General features: G+C 44.8%; 2 protein-coding genes across 3 annotated transcripts in view; one reads left to right on the forward strand and one right to left on the reverse strand.

The window, feature by feature from the left end:
* The window catches only part of SLC5A10 (solute carrier family 5 member 10), a 203,047-nt gene that overhangs the window by 76,375 nt on the left and 105,036 nt on the right, over positions 1-21,636 (forward strand).
* Positions 1-21,636, reverse strand: part of FAM83G (family with sequence similarity 83 member G) — an 81,218-nt gene that overhangs the window by 22,095 nt on the left and 37,487 nt on the right. For both annotated transcript variants that reach the window (XM_040356421.1, XM_040356422.1), the window contains exon 2: positions 15,296-15,463. In XM_040356421.1, the coding sequence (XP_040212355.1) occupies positions 15,296-15,463 (168 nt within the window). The remainder of the gene's footprint in view (positions 1-15,295; positions 15,464-21,636) is intronic.

The following is a 21,636-nucleotide window of genomic DNA, read 5'->3' on the forward strand; positions in this document are numbered from 1 at the left end:
TATTTAGGCTATTAGTGATTCTAAATCAACTTACCTGTTAATTTTCGGTGGCGTAGCCTAAAACGAGCGGGTGTAAGCGCGCCTAATTCAAATGACTTGTTTGGGGGCGTGTACTATGGAAATGAGGCTTGACCTCACGTTTTTCTACGTTTTTGCGTACTGCCCATGCGCCGGGCAACTACATTGCCCAGGGCGCATTGCGGCTAAGTACGCCATACGGCCCTATTGATTTCGACGCAGACGTAAACGACGTAACTCCCGATTCGCGGACGACATACGCAAACGACGCTAAAAATTCGAACCTCGCGGCGGGAACGGCGGCCATACTTAACAATAGTTAGTCCACTAGAGCATAGCTCTAAATTTAGGCGGCCTATCCCTTACGGAAACTACGTAACTCGGCGGTGTAGGCCCAGCGTACGCTCGTAAATCGTCGGGAATCGTCGTATCCCCTCATTTACATAATCTAGGCCGGCCGCAATGTAAGCGCCACCTAGCGGTAAGCCAGAACATTGCAATCTAAGATAGGACGGCGCAAGCCATCCTATATTAGATATGTTTAAGTGTATCTCTGTTAGAGAATACACTTAAACATAGGTCGGCTTAGATTCAGAGTTAGGTCGGCTTATCTGTAGATAAGCCGGCCTAACTCTTTGTGAATCTACCTAAATGAGCTTCTCACAGTGTGCATTAGAAGCTGCAGCAAATCAGACAGAGCAGGTTTTATTTCCTGGATGGAGGATGTCCAAATATTACCAGTGGAACCAGGGCAGACAGTTAATTTAAAAACGGGAGGGAGAGGAGTGATCAAAACAGATTCTGGAGCAGTTGAGCATGGCAGCCAATCAACTTCTATTAGTAATTTTCAAAGCCTAACTGGACAAGCTAAAGATAGAAGCCGATTGGTTGCCATGAAAAACTGCTACAGATTCTTAGCTGGATTCAGATAGCTTTACGCTGGCGTATCAGTAGATACGCCTACGTAACTCTGAATCTACGCCGTCCTAAATTTAAGCGTATTCTGGAAACCAGATGCGCTTAAATTAGGCTAAGATACGAGCAGCGCAAGTCTCCTACGCCGTCGTATCTTAGGGTGCAATATTTACGCTGGCCGCTAGGTGGCGCTTCCATTGAGTTCGGCGTAGAATATGCAAATGACTAGATACGCCGATTCAGAAACGTACATGCGCCCAGGGGAAAAAATGTTTTACGTCGATTACATATGGCTTTTTCTGGCGTAAAGTTAGTCGAACAAGTAGCTGGCCTAGTCAATGTTAAGTATGGCCGTCGTTCCCGCGTCGAAATTTTAAATTTTGACGTCGTTTGCGTAAGTCGTCCGTGAATGGGGCTGGACGTAATTTACGTTCACGTCGAAACCAATACGTCCTTGCGGCGTACTTTGGAGCAATGCACACGGACGGCGCATGCGCCGTTCGTAAAAAACGTCAATCACGTCGGGTCACCAATCATTTTACATAAAACACACCCCCCCTCATTTGAATTAGGCGCGCTTACGCCGGCCCCATTCACGCTACGCCGCCGTAACTTAGGAGGCAAGTGCTTTGTGAATACAGCACTTGCCTCTCTGACTTACGGCGGCGTATCGTAAATACGATACGCTACGCCGCCTGAAAGATGCGCCGCCCTACCTGAATCTAGCTATCTGTGTGCTCCAGTTTCGATAATTTCCCCCAAAAGTGTAAAAGATGAATAGCATGGCATAATTTGGGGGCAAATCCAAAAGGCAATTACAAAAGACGTAGGACTACATTAACAAATAGGGTCTATAGCGGGGCTTGTCAAATTTGCGTTCAATCTAGGAGCCAGCTATAAAAGTTATAAGCCATTTTTTTTTGTTTTTTTTTAACAAAGCTTTATTTAGCCTCATTTCGGTGCAATCAACGTTTTCAAGAATAGGCTCCCCAACACATGCATTTACGTTTGTACGTGCGTATAAATGGGGGTGGGGAAGCATAATTTTTTTGGGGGGGATTTTATGTGCTTGGGTGGAACTACCTGAGCTGTGGATCTCTGCAGCTCTTCCAGAGTTGCCATGGGCCTCTTGGCTGCTTCTCTGATGAATGCTCTCCTTGCCTGGCCTGTCAGTTTAGGTGGACGGCCATGTCTTGGTAGGTTTGCAGTTGTGCCATACTCTTTCCATTTTCCGATGATGGATTGAACAGTGCCCAGTGAGATGTTCAAAGCTTGGGATTTTTTTTCATAAGCTAACGCTGCTTTAAACTTCTCCACAACTTTAGTCCTGACCTGTCTGTTGTGTTCCTTGGCCTTCATGATGTGGTTTGTTCACTAAGATTCCCTTACAAACCTCTGGGGGCTTCACAGAACAGCTGTATTTATACTGAGACTGAATCATACACAAGTAGACTATTTACTAATTAGGTGACTTCCAAAGGCAATTGGTTGCACTAAATTTTAGTTGGGGGAATTGGAGTAAAAAGGGGCTGAATACAAACGCCACACTTTTCTCATATTTATTTGTAAACAATTTTGAGGGGTATGAATACTTTTTTCAAGGTATTGTAGATGACAAGGTCTCAGGTATTGTAGATGACAAGGTCTCCTATGTGGTGAATGAGACATTCAGGGTCTAAAAGAACCTGGATATCTCCCCTGTGCTCCACTGAATGTACAGCAATGCAATACAGATCGCACTGCATTAAATTCTTTCCCGGCCTTGATGGCCAGGAAACTGTCAATGGGGACCCGGAAGTGACATCATACATGTCATTTCTGTGTCGGCAACAAGAGGGGAAGGAGAACAGACATGTATCAGCTCTCCTCCCTCCCCTCTACCTGGTGGCAACCGCTATGCCAGTCCCGGGCACGCAGATGGACAAGCAGGACCTGGGATACATATTAAGGGGCGAGCGGGGTGTGTGGAACAGCCGATTTGTCCTTTGGGTGCTCACCATGTAGCCCTTGGCGGCGATGCCTTGTCCTCCTCCAGCCCAATCACTGATCACGCTGAGAGCAGGGCGCTGACAGCCCACTACACCCACACTGCCCCGACTGAGACAGTGCCACCTACCTCTGCACAGGGCCCACCCCCTACATCTGATCCACCTCCCCGAATAGGAGACACACCTGATGCCCGTCCAATCGGCTACACAGCTCGGCCCAGCACACGCCCCAGGAGATCGCCTCTGAGACCCCTCAGCTTGAAGAGTGCGAGCTGGTGTCGGCAGTAAATGGGCTGACAAAAGTCCAGGCGTCAGGATGCAATTTCTAGTTGCAATAGCGACCCGGCACCTTGAGCCCTGGTCTACAGCATGAACGATACACATTGACCTCGGAGGAAGAAAGCATATAAGCTCACTCTCAAGAGTAACAAGGCTTTCTTGTCCACCATTTCAAGTGATTTGATAGGTTACATCTCTCTAAAAAATACTGACGAAGCACATACTTTAGCCATCTGCTCCCTTGTATAAGTGCTGTAAATTTAAATACCAGCAAGGTCCTGAGATTTGGAGTGCTTTGGTTTAACTGAACAGCTCCCATTTTGTGAAGCCTCGTGCAACAGATTTTTTTTTTTTAGCGATCAGAGAGATAAAAATTCCCTCTCAGACCACAAACTGACTGCCTTTCCTGTGAATGGATATGACACACATCCTAACATTTCCCTGGTAAAAGACTTGCAGGTGACATCAAAGGTGTGAAGAATGTGACCGGTCAATGCACATCATTAAGGGTGACACCACACAATGATTGCTAGCAGGATAACCCTTGGCATGCTAAATGTCAGTATATAATTACAAAGCCAATATTAACCCATTACTGCTGGGGAAAAAAAGTTTTTAAAACGCCACTGGGAATTTTTTCTAATTTCTACCGCACCAGTATAAAAAAACATCAACTTGCTGGGGAGGCCATGGGACTTTTTGCTAATCCTGCCATCTTGTGTTCTTCCTCTGGAATGCCGTTTTTTGCCCCAGGAGATACCCATTTTTTTTTTTTTTCTTTTTCAGAAGCGACAAAGGGGTTGATTTACTAGGACATGAGAAATCTGGTGCAGCTGTGCATGGTAGCCAATCAGCTTCTAACTTCAGCTTGTTCAATTAAAGCGGAGTTCCACCCAAAAGTGAAACTTCCGCTTTAAGCATTCCTCCCCCCCTGACATGCCACATTTGGCATATCATTTTTTTTGGGGAGGGGTGCGTGTACCCTCCCCCTTTTTTTTTTATCTCTTTATTGATTTTATTCCATATATACATTTCACATCTTAGATTTGTCAACTTACTGTACCCTCTTTTTAGTGGGACTTCCCATCCCACTTCCTGCTTCCTTTGTTCAGCCGCCTAGGCGACTCCTCCTCTTGCCCTAGGCGGCTTCTCCCTGCCAGCGATCTGCTGGGACACAACTTGCTGGGACACAACTTAAGTCCCAGAAGATCGGCTGGCCAATAGGAGAGCACAGCGCGACTCCGCAAAGTCGTCAGCTGTCTAGGCCAAGTGCCCACGGTTAATATGATGGCGCCAAGGAGAGGCAGGGGAGAGGAGCGAGCCTCCGGGCAGGCCGCATCTCTGGACCGTGGGGCAGGTAAGTGTCGGTTTATTAAAAGTCAGCAGCTACACTTTTTGTAGCCGCTGACTTTTAATAAACGAAAAAACGGGTGGAACTCCACTTTAGGCCTTAGCAAAAAAAACTGGAAGCAGATTGGTTTCTACGCAGAGCTGCACCAGATTTTGCACTCTCCAGTTTTAGTAAATCCAAAATCTTTTTTACCAAAAAACAAAACAAAAGAAAGACTAAAAGAAAAACTGACGTAGTAGCCACTGTGGTAGGATTCATATGAAATGTAAATTTTAAATTGTTCCCCATACTATCTTTGAGATTGTTCTGTTATTTAAAAGCCTTCATCAATGAACGTCAATAATAGGCAGTGTCGTTTAGTATCAAGATCCAGCTTTTGGTGAAAAACGCTAATCTGCGCTAAAAATCATGACAAATCATTCATTTCACTGCCCAGAATATTTTTTTTTTTCTGGACACTGAAATGAAAAGCCAAGTGCTTGATGCACCTAGTGCTTACAGTGCCTCTAAACACCTGTGAAACCCTGTGTGTGCGCGCGCGTGGTCACATAGGCCGACATTGAAGTGGAAGTAATTTTATTTTTTTAACTTGTACCTGCAGGTAAGCCTATAATAAGTCTTACCTGTAGGTACAGTGAATATCTTCTAAACTTGCACTGTTTTGGAGATATTCACACTGCATGTGACTGGCGCATGCACTCTGAAGGGCCGGCATACCCATGCCATCCTTTCAGAGCTTCGTGCCCTGGTCTGCGACTCCTGTGCACATTCATGGGAGTGACGTCGGCGTGGCCAATCAGATGGCCATAGGACGCGAACCCGGAAGGAAGACCGGGTGAACATGAAAGCCCTGTCTGCGGTATCAGTGAGCAGTTGGAGGGCTTCGCTCTAAAGGTAAGTTCTAAGGATGCGCTCTTCCTCTGCCCAGGGTTCTCTGCTCTTGATTGGATAGATTGATAGCAGCGCAGCCATTGGTTTCCGCTGCCGGCAATCAAATCCAATGATGCGGGTACCGGGGGGCGGGGCGAGTCCTGCATTTGGCGGCTATGGACGCCGAATGCTGGACACGGGAGCGCGCCCGCAAGGCAACCCCCCTCGGGAGAGCGCTTCCTAGACGGGGGTTATCTGATGCGGGGAGGAGCCGAGAGAGCCACCGGGGGACCCCAGAAGAGGATGTTCCGGGACACTCTGTGAAAAACGAGCTGCACAGTGCAGGCAAGTATGATATGTTTGTCAAAAAGAAAAAAAAATATCGAACCTTTAGTGTCACTTTAAGGCTGCATTCACACCCGAGTTAGTTTTCAGGCAGAAAGTCAAGTTTTTTACATTGATTTTGCCGCAATTATTTCTGCGTTTTTTGCACAGGTCAAATAGTTCACCAATACAAAAAGCAGAAAAACACCTGTAGTCTGCCCAAAAAGAAGCTCATGTACTTTTTTGAGCTTCAGGGAGTTTCAGTTTTTAGGAGTTCAGGTGACAAAAACACTTATGCCGCGTACACACGATCGGAAATTCCAACAAGAAAAGTCCGATGTGAGCTTTTGGTCGGAAATTCCGAACGTGTGTACTCTCCAACGGAATTTTTCTGTCGGAATTTCCACCAAGAAAAATTTGAGAGCTGGTTCTCAAATTTTCAGACGGGAAAAGTTCTTGTCGGAAATTCTGATAGTCTGTATGCAATTCCGACGGAGAAAAATCCTACGCATGCTCGGAATTAAAGCGGATCTCCACTCTAAAGTGGAGTCCCGCTGATCGGCACCCTCCCCCCCTCCGGTGTCACATTTGACACCTTTCAGGGGGGAGGGGGGTGCAGATACTTGTCTACAGACAGGTATCTGCACCCACTTCCGGCCCTACGATACGGGCAAAGGACGGGTTTTTTCTCCGCTTCCCGTCGCCCCCCCGTTGTATGCTGGGAACACTCGGCTCCCAGCACACAGCGGGAGCCAATCGGCGGGCGCAGCGCGACTCGCGCATGCGCCGTAGGAACCGGGCAGTGAAGCCGGAGCGCTTCACTTCCTAGTTCCCTCACCGTGGATGGAGGGGGGAGCAGCAGGGTGACGAGCGATCGGCTCGTCATCTGCTGCGATCACCGCTGGACTCCAGGACAGGTAAGTGTCCTTATATTAAAAGTCAGCAGCTGCAGTATTTGTAGCTGCTTGCTTTTAATATAGGTTTTCTTGTCGGAATTTCCGATCGTGTGTACGCGGCATAAGAGGTGAACAGGTGGCATTGAAATGAATTGGATTTTGCTTGTTGGGAGTTTTTCAGGCGCTTTACGTGCTATAAACGCCCAGCTGTGATGCAGCCTAAAGAAGTAGGCCCGAATTCAGATAGGAGTTACAACGGCGTATCTCCGGATACGCCGTCGTAACTCTGAGTGGCGGGGTCGTATCTATGCGACTGATTCGTAGAATCAGTTGCGCATAGATTTCCCTAAGATCCGACCGGCATAAGTCTCTTACACCGTCGTATCTTAGGCTGCATATTTACGCTGGCTGCTAGGTGGCGCTTCCGTAGATTTACGCGAGGAATATGCAAATTAGGTAGATACGCCGATTCAGAAACGTACGTCCGCCCGGGGCATTTTTTTACGCCGTTTACGTTTGGCTTTTTCCGGCGTAAAGTTACCCCTGCTATATGAGGGGCATCCTATGTTAAGTATGGACGTCGGGCCAGCGTCGTATTTTCCGTCGATTACGTCGTTTGCGTAAGCCGTTCGCGAATAGGGCTGGGCGTGATTTACGTTCACGTCGCAAGCATTGGCTTTTTGCGGGTTAATTTGGAGCATGCGCACTGGGATACGTTCACGGACGGCGCATGCGCCGTTAGCCAAAAACGTCATTTACGTGGGGTCCGCCATCATTACCATACAACAGGCCCACTGCATGGAGAATTTGAATTCCGCGGGCTTACGCCGGACCACATACGTTACGCCGCCTTAACTTGGGGCGCAAGTTCTTTCTGAATACGGAACTTGCTCCCTAATTTACGGCGGCGTAACGTATCTGAGATACGTTACGCCCGCTGTTAGATACACCATTGTATCTGAATCCGGGCCGTAACGTTTATATTATTTAGGGAAGAAAACAGTCAGTGTTATTGTCAGGTTAGCCGACGCATACTGACAGTGATCAATTAGGTCTGGGCATTTAGGTGTGTGACCTTTGCCCAGGAAGAGGTTAATATGTCATCTTCATCAGTGATCGCCAAGCTTTAATTTTTGGCACAATGAGGATATCTTGACAAGTCCCCCGATGCTGCAGGTATCCCCAAAGGCTTGTGTGTGAGCTCTGGATTTCCCAAGCAAAAACAGCATCTAATCTGACGTGTAGTCTTTGCCTGGAGCAAGATTTCATGACACAAAGACAAAAAGTCAAAGAGTAACATTTCAGACAATAAACGCGCTTTGTGGTAACCTGTGTGAGAACGCACCCCCCCTCCCCCCACTAATATTTACACAACGTTTTACCTCCTCCCCTCGGATCTGCATTCTATACATTACATGGTCCGCGCCCTGCCCTCCAGACAAAATTTTCTTCACTCAGGCAAGGACTTGCTAAATACAGAGAAAAGGCAAAATTAACTGATTCTTCTTCTAAACGCAGGACTCGCCATTAACCACTTCAGCCCTGGAAGATATGGCTGCCCAATTACCGGGCCAATTTTTGCCACACGGCAGTGCGTCGCTTTAACTGACAATTGGGCGGTCGTGCGACGTTGTACCCAAACAAAATTGACGTCCTTTCTTTTCCCACAAATAGAGCTTTCTTTTAGTGGTATATGATCACCTCTGCAATTTTTTTGGCGCTATAAACAAAAAAAAGAGCGACAATTTTGGGGGGGGGACCCAATATTTTGTACTTTTTGCTGAAATAAATATCCCCAATTTAATTTTTTAAAAAGCTATTTTTTTCTCAGTTTAGGCCAATATATATATATATATATATATATATATATATATATATATATATATATATATATATATATATATATATATATATATATATATATATATATATACATACATACATTTCTACATATTTTTGGTAATAAAAATCGCAATAAGGGTATATTGATTGGTTTGCGCAAAAGTTAGTGTCTACAAAATAGGATAGATTTATGACATCTTTCTAGGGCTGAAACAACTAATCGATTAATCGACAACTAATCGATTATGAAATTAATCAATTACCATTTTCATAATCGATTAATTGCCCAGTAACATAATGGGGTTAAAAAAAACTAAAATTGTCCCTTTATAGTACAAAAAGAGCAAATCGCGACTGTAAATATTACTTAACCCCTTACAGTAGCAATTACCGGTATTTGCTCTTTTTGTACCAATTTTAGTTTTTTTTACCCCCATTATGTTACTAAACATCTCAGGCTGGGGTCACACCTCTGTGTTTTTTGGTGCTTTTTGCAGAAACGCACTACAGTTCATTTACATGTTTTCCTATGGGACACGTTCACATCCATGATTTTTTTTCAGCTGCTGCGTATTTGTAAAGGGCAAGGACTTTTTTTTAACGCAAAATGGTGCTATTGTTTTTTTGGTTCAATATACTTTAATGGAGAAGCTTCAGAAAAGCATGTAATGTGTTTTTGTGGCAATTTGTGTTTTTTAATCTGCCCAACAACAAATTTTAATGTCATTAACCGATTAATCAAAACAATAAATCGGCCAACTAATCGATTATGAAAATAATCGTTAGTTGCAGCCCTACATTTTTCTTATTACTAGTAATGGCGGCGATCTGCGATTATTATCGGGACTGCGACATTATGGCGGACACATTGGACACATTTTTGAGACCATTGTCATTTTTACAGCGATCAGTGCTATAAAAATGCACAGATTACTGTAAAAATTTCACTGGCAGGGAAGGAGTTAACACTAGGGGGCGATCAAGGGGTTAACTGTGTTCCCTAGGCGTGTTTCTAACTGTAGGGGGGAGGGGACTCATTATAGGAGATGACAGATCGTGGTTCCTAGCCATTAGGAACTCACGATCTGTGTGTCCGAACAGAACAGGGATGTGTGTGTTTACATAAGTGACATATACACACTCCAAAACAGAGATGGGTCAATTAAAATTATATGGCCAATTGAGGAAAACGTGCTTTCTACGCTATTGTGGGAACCTCACCCACCCAAGGGCTGCTGACCCTGAACAGTTGCATCTCTTTGTAAAGTCGGAGTAGGGAAGCAGCAGACATAAAAGCACAGACCATGCTTTGTTACTAAACATACGTAGTTATCGTCTTTATTCCAGGTTTCATAAATGTCTCGGGCGCAAGCTGACGCTTTGCTGCCTCTCCCAGTGTAATGGAATGCTATGGCCTTGGCTTAATCTGATGCAAGGGCGGTGCACAGATGTCAGTAAACACACGGCAGTCAGCCCCTCCTATGTCATCCAGTGTATAATGCTGAGAAACTTCTAGGTGTACAAAGCCGTGACCCCTTCAACCCCTTACTCATGGCATTCAGTATCTTAAAGTGAGATCCTAGGTATGTAGAAACAATAACTATACTTTCAAGAGCTCTTCTTCATTCCCCACAATGTGCAGCCTACAGCATTATTACCGATCTGCAATATTTGGACTTTTTTTTTAAGTCAACAGCTAAACCCTCATCTCTAGAAGCCTTGGGTGCAGACATACTCAGAAATCGGTGACCTTCTTCATGTTTGACAGCCTGACTTACGTTTCTCAATGCTGTGTGAAAGGCAATATGATGGCACTTAATGACGCGACTGTCACAGGATAGGTGAAGGTGTCTTTGCAAAACAGCTTGTTATTGATAGCCTGGATTTACCATCTCTATGGCAGTGGCCAATGACGTGCAATGAATGGGCGGTGTCTTTAACCACTTGCTTACTGGGCACATATACCCCCCTCCTGCCCAGGTGAATTTTCAGCTTTCGGCACTGCGTCGCTTTAACTAACAATTGCGCGGTCGTGCGACGTGGCTCCCAAACAAAATTGACGTCCTTTTTTCCCCATAAGTAGAGCTTTCTTTTGGTGGTATTTGATCGCCTGTGCGGTTTTTACTTTTTGCGCTATAAACAAAAAAGTGCGACAATTTTGAAAAAAATACAATATTTTTTACTTCTTGCTATAATAAATATCCCAATTTAAAAAAAAATAAAAAATTTCTCAGTTTAGGCCGATACGTATTCTTCTACATATTTTTGGTAAAAAAAAAATTAAAAAAAATCGCAATAAGCGACTGGTTTGCACAAAAGTTATAGCGCTTACAAAATAGGGGACAGAATTATTATTTTTTTTTTTTTTTTTTTACTAGAAATGGCGGCGATCTGCGATTTTTATTGGGACTGCGACGTTATGGCGGACACATCGGACACATTTTTGGTGCCATTCACATTTATACTGCGATCAGTGCTATAAATATGCACTAATTACAGTATAAATGTGACTGGCATTGAAGGGGTTAACACTAGGGGGTGAGGAAGGGGTTAAATATGTTTCCTATAAAGTGTTCTAACTGTAGGTGGAGGGGGGGGGGTGACCGATCTGTGTCTCTATGTACAAGAGACACAGATCGGTCTCCTCTCCAGAGACAGCACCGCTGTCTCTGTGTAAAACGGCAATGAGAGATGATCTCATATGTTTACATATGAGATCATCTCTCATTGGCCGCACAGATCGCATCGCAAACGGCCACTCTGATTGGCAGTTTGCGGCGATCTGTAATTGGCTGTGTGCAAGGGACACGGCCAACACAGATTTTCCCCGCTGCGCGCTCTGGAGCGCGCGCGGGGACCGCCCAAAGGGGCGGACGTCAATTGACGTCCACTTGGATTTTGGGATCCGCGCTGTAGCCGTCAATTGACTATAGCGCGGGTCCCAAGTAGTTAAGGGATAGCTTGTGATTGAGAGCCATGCTTTACTGATTCTACGGCAGTGCCCAATGACATCTGACTGACATAAGAAAGTTGGAGGATTCTTAAACTTGAGAATGACAGCCTGAGCTTACCTTTGCAATGGCAGCACCCCGTGCCGTGTGACGTCACATGAACGTTGGAGGCATCTTTAACAGATAATGAGACTGACTGGCTTTACCATCTCCAAGTTAGTTTCCAATGGCACGTAAATGTCACACTAGGGTTGGAATAATCTTTAACACCTGTCAGCTTGTAATTGACAGCCTGGCTTTACCTTTTGTATGGCAGTGCCCAATGACGTGTAATGGATAGAGGCATCTTAAAAAAGGGACAGCTTGTGATTGATAGCCTGCAAAAATGGTGAAAGTTCCCTTTCTGGCAGCGCACCACAGCTCGTCGGCTAGGTGCGTTGGTGTGTCATTCAGACTAAATGATATCGCACCACAACTGAGGCCAATGTGAAAGGAATTTGAAAACTTTCAACACAAGCACGTTTTCTCACACCTGCTTAAGCAATTACAATGAATTAGGCCTGTCACACACTCGGTAGAATAAACTACTGGAGATATCTTAAGCACACCCTAATGTTGCAGATATGACAAGGGGGGAAACTGGTGTACTGTTAGGGAGTTGATTGCCTCCAGCGCTGAGTGTTTTTTCCCTACAGCTTCTTCCTCTTTAGTATGGAGAAATAAAGCACCAGGTTCCGTATATACATGTCCTCACAAGCATGCCTTCCAGGCAGGGAGGCACCCGCGGGTGCTCAGGAGACTGCCGACACCTCCAACACAGGAAGCCGGCTTTAAGGTGTAGGGGAGGTGGGCCCGCTCTGTTCCAGAAAGGGATTAAACTGGAGGCCTGGCATGTACACGCCTGTTTAAATACGATTTCCTGTCAAATATGTAATGCAAGAGCAAGAAGTTCATACTTTTGATTTAAAGTAGTTCCACTATTTTTAATTTAAGAAAGTAGCTTCTTCAGCAATCTCATAACCTTTGAGGAGAGTGCCCGTTTATTAACATTTAGAGACCACTTGGCCTTCTTCTACAGACTGGTCATCAAGGTCCCCACAGTGTACATGCGTCTCATTCCCGCTGCCCACACCATCCAACTCTACACTGATGCTGTGGAATGGTCACCAGAATTCCACTGGGAAACCAACATTTCTGGGAGAGCCAATCTCCTTGGTCCTTCCCAGTTCTCACTTTCACCCATTTCTCCTGCTGGCCTCCATATCACCGTTAATGGGTGGAAGTCATTACAAGGAACCAGCGAGAGCTGTGGGGAACCCAGGATATCAAAATCAAAAAGGAAGTGTATTTCCTCTTGGATGTTGGAGGAAAATTGCAAAGTTCAACGGAGCGAGTAGCTAGTACACTTTTTCTTTTACAGTAAAAATAAAAATAAATAAAAAAATAACGCACACTGCCAGCCCACCATGGATCCATAATCAATAGTCCAAACATTTATTAGAGCAATCACATCACAATACGTGCAGTTGCAACGTTTGGGGGCCACAAAGCACTTGAGACATGTAATGTCACATCACATGCTTGAAGAAGAAGTTCTGCACAGCCTTGAAATTTTGCATCTGCACTTATTGGATTAGATAAATGTAAAGTGGCTCTAAAGGCTCAAGGTGTTTTACCATCTATGCATTAAGGTAAAAAAAAAACTTTTCTGTGCAGCAGCCCCCCTGAAATACCTACCTGAGGCCATCTCGATCCAGCAATGTGCACGAGTGCCTCGGGCTCTGCCGCCTCATACGTTGAGACAGCCTTTGGCTGCCACAGCTGTCAATCACAGCCACTGAGCCAATCAGGGCCAAGCCGTGGCTGTGTGAATGGACACGCAGAGTCCCAGCTTGGAAGCGAGCCTCCTCGGGTGCACCCACTGCAAGCTGCTTTCTCTGTGAGCAGGGAGGGCCCAGGAACGCCGGCAAAAGACCCAAGAAGAGGAGGATGGGGGCTGCTCTGTGCAAAACTACTGCACAAAGCAGGCAAGTATGGCATGACAAGAAGGCTGAAAAAAGCCACCTCATCTAAGGCTGGTAAGCTACAACATATTTACAATTTTATTTTTGGGTTTAGATATGGTTTCATATTGCAAAACGATCAGCAGTTGGTTTGTTTTCCTAACCTACTTTTTAGATGTGTTCAATCATCTTAAACTGGCAGGTCATCTTTAACATGATATGCAAACCTTCACTAAACAATAGGATCCAAGTATATACGTGAGCCGAGTTGTTGGTTTAACTCACAAGACAACCATCACCATTGTGTGGAAGGACAGCTACACGTTATTGTCCATACTTACAAACATATTTTAGATTTTTACAATGTTGGGCACTCCTGAAAACATTTCCCTGGTACTAGATATAAGATTATGATGGTGCCATTTGTACATCATAAAGCACAATAAAAAAAACTGTATATCAACCAGATCTGTAGTCTGTAGAAGAAAGTGAATTTAGTACTTTGTGTGAAGCATTATTATCAATCACAAATGTTTCCCAGAATCCCGACCTGTGTACAGCAGGCACAATCCGAAACTTGGTCAAAGTACATTTCCCATAAAAAAAAAAAAAAAGAGATAGTAAATACTTATCACTCCTGCCGCCGATCTGCACTGTATTGAAAATGAAGTCACCTGAAGACACTTCAGAAGCCGACACTTCCAGGAGTACCCCCCCCCCCATCTGTACTCAGTGGTTTGGTTTTCTCTACACCAGCATTGTGTCATATAATGAAGACAGGGGCTTGTGGCGAGTACCAACATGGATATTTCCTGGTCGTCGGAAATTCTATCGGAACCAATTTATTAAACAGCTAAACAAAGCCTTGACCTTTTTTAGTTTTTTTAAAGCGGGGGTTCACCCTAAAATATCTATAGACTGTTATATACAGCATACTGCTGACATCAACAGTATGCTGGATTATTTTTTTTTCGTGCTGTACTTACGTCTTTTCTGCGTTTTCACCTGGTTTCCAGGTTCTCGCTCCCCCAGGGAGTGGGCGTTCCTAAGACGAGGAGGAGACGATTGACGTGCGGGCATCGCCTTCCGAAAATATCCAAGGGGGACTCGTCACTTTACGGCGCCTGCGCAGTCAGCTCTACACGGCAGGAGCCGTATAGCGCTGTAAAGAGCCGAGTCCCCGTCGGATATTTTCGGAAGGCGATGACGCGCTTGACCCGCACGTCAATCATCTCCTGGGAGGATCAACACTCACTCCCAGGAGACATTGCGCATAGCTCCCCGTCGGGGAAAAGGATCGACACGCCCACTCCCTGCAAAGAAGAAGACCCGGAAGTGCGGCTGAAAACAGGTAAGTGTACTCGTTAAAAGGCTTGTATCGTAATTTTTTTTTTTTATTAAGGCTACAGATAGGTTAGTGAAAAAGTTAATTTTGAGGGTGAACCTCCGCTTTAAATCATGGCAATTTCTAGTTCATTGTGCTGGCATAAAATGCAATATATACACACCGAGGGAGAGGGGAAGAGAGAGAAAGAGAGGGAGAGAGAGAGAGAGAGGGACGAGAGAGAGAGGAGAGAGGGGGAGAGAGAGAGAGAGAGAGAGAGACACAGCTGGCGCGTTTCTCCTTTCTGAAGTTCTAGGTCCTGGGCAGGCCCTCACTTACAATGCAGGACTGCTGGTCCTGCATTGCACAGTAGGAAGTCTGCCGTGAAAGGCCTACTGCAAGGGTAGTTTTAATTTTTTCCCTGGAGTTCAGTTTAAGAAAAACAACCAACTCTAAAAAGGAACGGGTGACATGATTATGTATAAAGTGAATAGAAGCGTCTCAAGCAAAGTAGAGAACCACTCCATGGCTCACCTTGAGGTGACCTTTGTGCATCTGAGCCTTTTCACACATCTGTAGGAAATACTTCAAATCTGACTCATTCAGAATGATGTAGACAGAGACCTTCCTCTTGAAGCCAGCATCTAACAAGTCCTTAAATATGTCCAAGTCTGTGAAGAGGTCCATTACAAGGGCGATCACCTGTGGGAACACAAAGAATATACCGTTTACATAAAAATAAAGTAAATTTACAACCTAGACAACTCCAAGGGCTTCCAGAGCCACTTGGACTGCAACTGTAAGGTATGAACATTAGTGCCAAAAGATTTGATGTCCATATGTATAAATGTCTGTCTGTCTGTATGTGTATATAATCTACACGCACGTGCGCGCGCACACACACAAGGTTCAAGCAAAATCTCTGTTTGACAAGCAGTTTCGGGGGCTCAAAATTCAACCAAAAATTGCTGGCTAAGCAGGTCGATTGTGGTTAAACTTATTAAAAAAACTGAACTTCAACATTTTGGTGTGGCACTCCTAGTCTTACCGCTTCCTCCATCACCTTATTTATTTGTTTAATCATTACATGTACTTATATAGCACTGTCAATTTATGCAGCGTTTTACATATACAGTAAATTTTACATTTACATCAGTCCCTGTCCTTAAGGAGTTTACAATCTAAGATCCCCAACTCACATTCATTCATACACACACTAGGGCCAATTTAGACAGGAGCCAATTTACCTACCAGCATGTCTTTGGAGTGCAGGAGAAAACCGGAGTACCCAGGGAAAATCCAGGGCAGGCACACAGAGAACATGCAAACTCCAGGCAGGTAGTGCCGTAGTTGGGATTCAGACCAAAGACTCTAGTGCTGCCAGGTGGAGGTGCTAACCACTTAGCCAATGTGTTGTCCATCACCTTTAGGATGGGTTTTCCTGGATCAGTTGCATGCAATGCTGGGACCTCAGCATGGATATTTCATGGTGGAAGCTTACATTTTGGCACAAAGGATCATAAAAGGAACAATTTTAGTGATTTGCTCAGTACTTCCTCCTGTGCAGCCCAACACAATAGTTGTACCTTACTGCTCCTTCTCACAACCCAGGTCTAGGAGCCCCTCCCATTTGTGATCCTGCACCACCTCCCTGCTGGAAGAGTCATAAAAAGTGAGTAAAATGTCTAGATGAGGGTGACTATTAGGAAACATGGTCACTGGCCATGAATGGGCACGATAAGTATCTCTCTAACCAGAGACATTGAAGTAGTTAAAAAGGGGTTGTAAAGGTTTGTTTTTTTCACCTTAATGCATCCTAGGCATTAAGGTGAAAAAAACCTGGCAATGGCGGCCCTCCAAGCCCCCGTTGTACTTACCTGAGCCCGTTCACCTGCTGTGCTCGCCCCCGACGTCCTTTTCGCCACTCAGTCTGGCCGTTGATTGGATGGATTGATAGCAGCGCAGCCATTGGCTCGCGTTGCTGTCAATCACATCCAATGACGCGGCACGCTGGGGCCGAGTGATACAGACGGTAGCTATGGCTGCCGGCTGTATCACGGGAGCATGCCCGCAAGAACTAACCCCCATGGGAGAGAGCTCCCATGAAGGGGGTTAGTTCTTGCGGGGAGGAGCCGAGACAGCCGCCAAGGAACCCCAGAAGACGAGGATTGGGGCCACTGTGTGCAAAACGAGCTGCAAAGTGGAGGCAAGTATAACATGTTTGTTGTTTTTTTTCTTTTTTTTCTTTTTTAACAGGAACCTTTAGTGTTCCTTTAATGTACCTAGTCTGCAGTGGCCAAAGTACAATAACAAAAAAAGAAAGAGGAAACTTGTAAAATGTGAAAGCCACCTCAAAAATATTTCAACTATTTTTTAAGCAAAGTGATAATATCTCAAAATGTGTGCTTAGTGACCTTAATGACTATACATTAGAATTTCTCTTCAAGGGAGGGTTCAGCTTTGTAGTCCATGGGGAAAAAACTAATGGCGTCAATTTCCCGACACACAAAGCCAACATACTAGGTTTTCCTGTTATTTAAAAATGATGAAGAATTCTTCATTATGTTTTGTACCCAACCTATGTATTGGCACTTGATGTGTATACCATCTTGCAACTTCATGCATTCACTGACTCTTCACATGAATGTTTTTTGCTTTTGACCTTGTAAATAAGGCATTCTCAACCTTCTCAACAGACTAAAATGTATTTCTGGTGTCAGGGTTCCCCTGCTCACAAATGGTTCGTTTTTTCCTTTCATTTCAAAAAAGCGAACAGATTACACCATTCACAAACAAGAGAGGTGCATGATGTCATAAAGCCTAGGCTTTTTACCAGACAAGAAACAGGAAGTGGGCTGTAGAAGGTATTTACTGGCAGAAAAAAAAGTTTTACTATCCAAAGTTAAAACAAAAGCCAGAAGATTTAACAGATGCAAAGTTAAAAAAAAAAAAAAAAAAAAAAGAAGACAACTAAAGTTCCGCTTTAAGGAGACCCCAATAACCGGTTCCATAGGACCCTAATTGAGAAGGGCTGTTGAATAGCGGTTATAAAGCAGAACAATGTTATTGAATTTCTAGGCCAGCCTCTCTCAATCCCTCGGGGAAACTTTTGAAATAATTTTCAGGAAACCACTGCAAATTTATTGGTGCTCAGTGCGAAAAATGCCCCTTACATTGGTGGCCAGTGGGAAGAATTTCCCACTTGGTGGTGACTAGAGTCTCATCCTTACAGACAGCTTAAAGTGGAGTTCCACCCATTTTTTTATGTTTGTCTGTGCTGCATGCTCTAATCTCATAGTGTTCAGAATGGACAATTTTTATTTAATTTGTTGCTTGTAAATACCTTTATTTTGTAGTCCTTCATTACTTCCTCCTCCTTATTTGCCTAGGCTATTTGCAAGGGTTTCTGGGATAGGCATCATGTTTCCCAGTAGTCCTTGCAAACCTGACTGAAACCTATTACATTGCTTGTGCACTGAGCATGTGCGAGATATGCAAAGCTGAAATCCAGGAAGTCATACAGTCTGGCTTCATGATGCCCACACTTAAAGCGGGGGTTCACCCTTAGAGGGCACTTTTCCCCCTTAGATTCCTGCTCGTTATTACTAGGGGAATCGGCTATTTATTTTAAAATATGTGCAGTACTTACCCGTTTACGAGACGCATCCTCTCCGTCGCTTCCGGGTATGGGCTTCGGGAATGGGCGTTCCTTCTTGATTGACAGGTTTCCGAGAGGCTTCCGACGGTCGCATCCATCGCGTCACGATTTTCCGAAAGAAGCCGAACGTCGGTGCGCAGGCGCAGTATAGAGCCGCACCGACGTTCGGCTTCTTTCGGCTACGAGTGACGCGATGGATGCGACCGTCGGAAGCCTCTCGGAAGAATGTCAATCAAGAAGGAACGCCCGCTCCCGAAGACCCATACCCGGAAGCGACGGAAGAAGATGCAGCTCGAAAACGGGTAAGTACTGCTCATATTTTAATATAAATAGCCGATTCCCCTAGACCGAACGAGCAGGAAGCTAAGGGGAGATTTTATTTTTTTTTTTAAATGGGTGAACTCCCGCTTTAAGATGGCCACGGTCTATTTCTAGATTATAAACTATTTAAATGCTGTAACAACCTAACAAAACGGACCTTAGTTTACAGACTAACTTTACTAGAATATATTAAGCTTGTGTATTACAGGGGTATTTATATTTAAAAAGTGAAATTGTGGGTGGAACTCCCCTTTAAGAGCCCTTTCACACTGAACCGCTCATAGCGTCAGTGGTAAAATGCCACCATTTTAACCGCTGATGCTATGGGCGGATTTGCGGCGCATTTCGGGAACGAGTGGGCGCATTTCGGTCGCTAGCGGGGCACATTTAACCCCTGCTAGTGGCCGAGAAAGGGTTAAAACCGCCAGCAATGCGCTGCTGAAGTAGCGCATTGCGGGAGGTAAAGCCACACTGTCCCATTGATTTCAATGGGCAGCAGCGGTATACACACCACTCCTTCACCGCTCCAAAGATGCGGCTAGCAGGACTTTTTTCTCCCGTCCTGCTTGGGCAATGCTCCAGTGTGAAAGCCCTCGGGCTTTCACACTGGAGACAGGGGAGCAGAACTTTTAGGGGGCGGATTGCAGGCGCTATTTTTAACGCTATAGCGCCTGCAATACGCCCTCAGTGTGAAAGGGGTCTAAAAGATCATCAGTGACAAGCAAGCTGGCTCTGTCGAGTGGCGTTGGCCCCTGAACTATGTAGGCACTGTCAAATGAGAGGTCAATCAGCCATTGCTCAAGGAACACACCGCAACCTCTAGAGAAAGCCTTTGACCTTTTAAGAAAAACATCTAGGAAATTCACATGGAAGTATGTCAACTCTCAAATTTATAGAAAATACACCAAAAATCGCGCTCATGGCACTCAAAAGTTCATAAAAGCAAGGACTTTTGAATGCCATGAGCGCGATTTTTGGTGTATTTTTTGTTGTATTGGTACTTCTGGGTACCATTATTTTCGCATCTCTGGTTCATCTCTTTAATACCTAATTTATGAACAAATTAAGTAACTACTTATACTAGGAACTTTATTATCCCTGTTTAGCGCCTGTGCATTTGTTGTGTTTTTATGTCTCAAATTTATAGAGTGGTTTCAATAGTCTACATAAATCCTTCCTTACAAAAAAAAGTCTATGGCATAAACACCACAGCCACAACAGCGACCATATTTAGGAAAACCACATGGCATTTACTTGAAATATATAGATGGATTACTGAAAAGTTTATTAATACAAAAATTGCTGTAATAGCGCATCACAAATCACAGAATTTAAAATAGAACTAAATTACCCTTCACCGCATCCCACATTAACACAAGACAATGGTGTCTTTAAAAACGTCATTGGGGATATACAAGTCATATGTCTCAGGAATAGATGTGCTGAATCTCTCCTCAAAGAGGAACTTCTGAAGGAACTCTACATTTCCATGAAACCCTGGTTAAAAAAAGACTGTTCTAAATGGTAAATAGTGGTTAGGAACATCACAATGTTATGGAATCCCTAGGCCAGCCTTTTCTAACCCCAGAGGAACTCTTGAAATCATTTTCAGGTCTCAGGGAACCCCTACTTAAACCAATTTATTGGTGGTCATTGGGGAAAATGCCCCCTACATGGGTGGCCAGCAGGAAGAATGAGCCATTTGATAATGCTGACTAAAATGTCATCCTTACACTTACAGACAGCTAAAACCATCACTGGTGTTATGCAACTGGCTCTAGTATGTAGGCACCCTCAAATGGGAGATCAAATCAGCCATAGTTCAAGAAGCCCCTAGCAACCTCTGGAGAAACCCTACAGTTTCCTGGAGCCCTGGTTGAAATTGGCTGCTCTAGGCTGTCCCTTTGAAAAAGTGCAGTTGCCTCCTCTGTGAAGTTATACCCTGGGTTGCCGTCAATACCAAGAAAGCAGTTCTGAGTAACAAACTCCATGATATCCAACATTCTTTAACAATAAGCAACCGAAAAACCTTGGATGAGCTCTGCGGTTTGTTTAGCTATGACAGCAATAATGATATTATGACAATACACAAATTCAATGAATACCTCAGCTGACAGCAGGGATGACAAGTCACCAAGAAACCATATAAACAAAGTCGGCTAGAGCTACAAAAACGATATATTTCACAAGAGTCGTACTAAGCCCTTGACTCCAAATAAGCATGCAAACTCTGTCATTCCGTATCTGAACACCACAGCACAGTTTTAGAGCAGGAGAGCACCACGGGTTTGTGCAAGTCCAGTAAAAAGTTTATCATCTTGTTAAATCAGTGGGTCTCAACCTGGGGGTCGGCACCACTCTCCCAGCCTTTTTGCGACCGCCCAACAGAGCTGTTTCTGGAGCCCGCAGCCGCCCACTTAGCCTCTTCGCAGCTGCCCATTCGGTTCATGGCATGGCTGGGGGGCAGAGACTAGAGGTCAGCTGCCTGGTGAGGAATGTGAAGTGGGAGGGGTTGGAGGAGACCCCATCTCCTGATTTTGGCATAAGTGTCCCTGCTACGAGACACCACAAAGTCCGAGACACAGTGAATCGGGAGACACACTGGGCCAGATTCACAAAGAGTTACGCCGGCGCATCAGTAGATACGCCAACGTAACTCCGAATCTAAGCCCGTCGTATGTCTAAATGTATTCTCAAACATGCCCCCTAGGTGGCGTATCCTATGTTAAGTATGGCAGTCATTCCCGCGTCGAAATTTAACGTCGTTTGCGTAACTCGTCCGTGAATAGGGCTGGACGTCAATTACGTTCAGGTCGAAACCAATGACGTCCTTGCGACGTCATTTAGCGCAATGCACGTCGGGAAATTTTAGGGACGGCGCATGCGCATTAGGTTC

Source organism: Rana temporaria, chromosome 6 (genome assembly GCF_905171775.1).
Source record: "Rana temporaria chromosome 6, aRanTem1.1, whole genome shotgun sequence".
In the NCBI taxonomy this organism is placed as follows: Eukaryota; Metazoa; Chordata; class Amphibia; order Anura; family Ranidae; genus Rana; species Rana temporaria.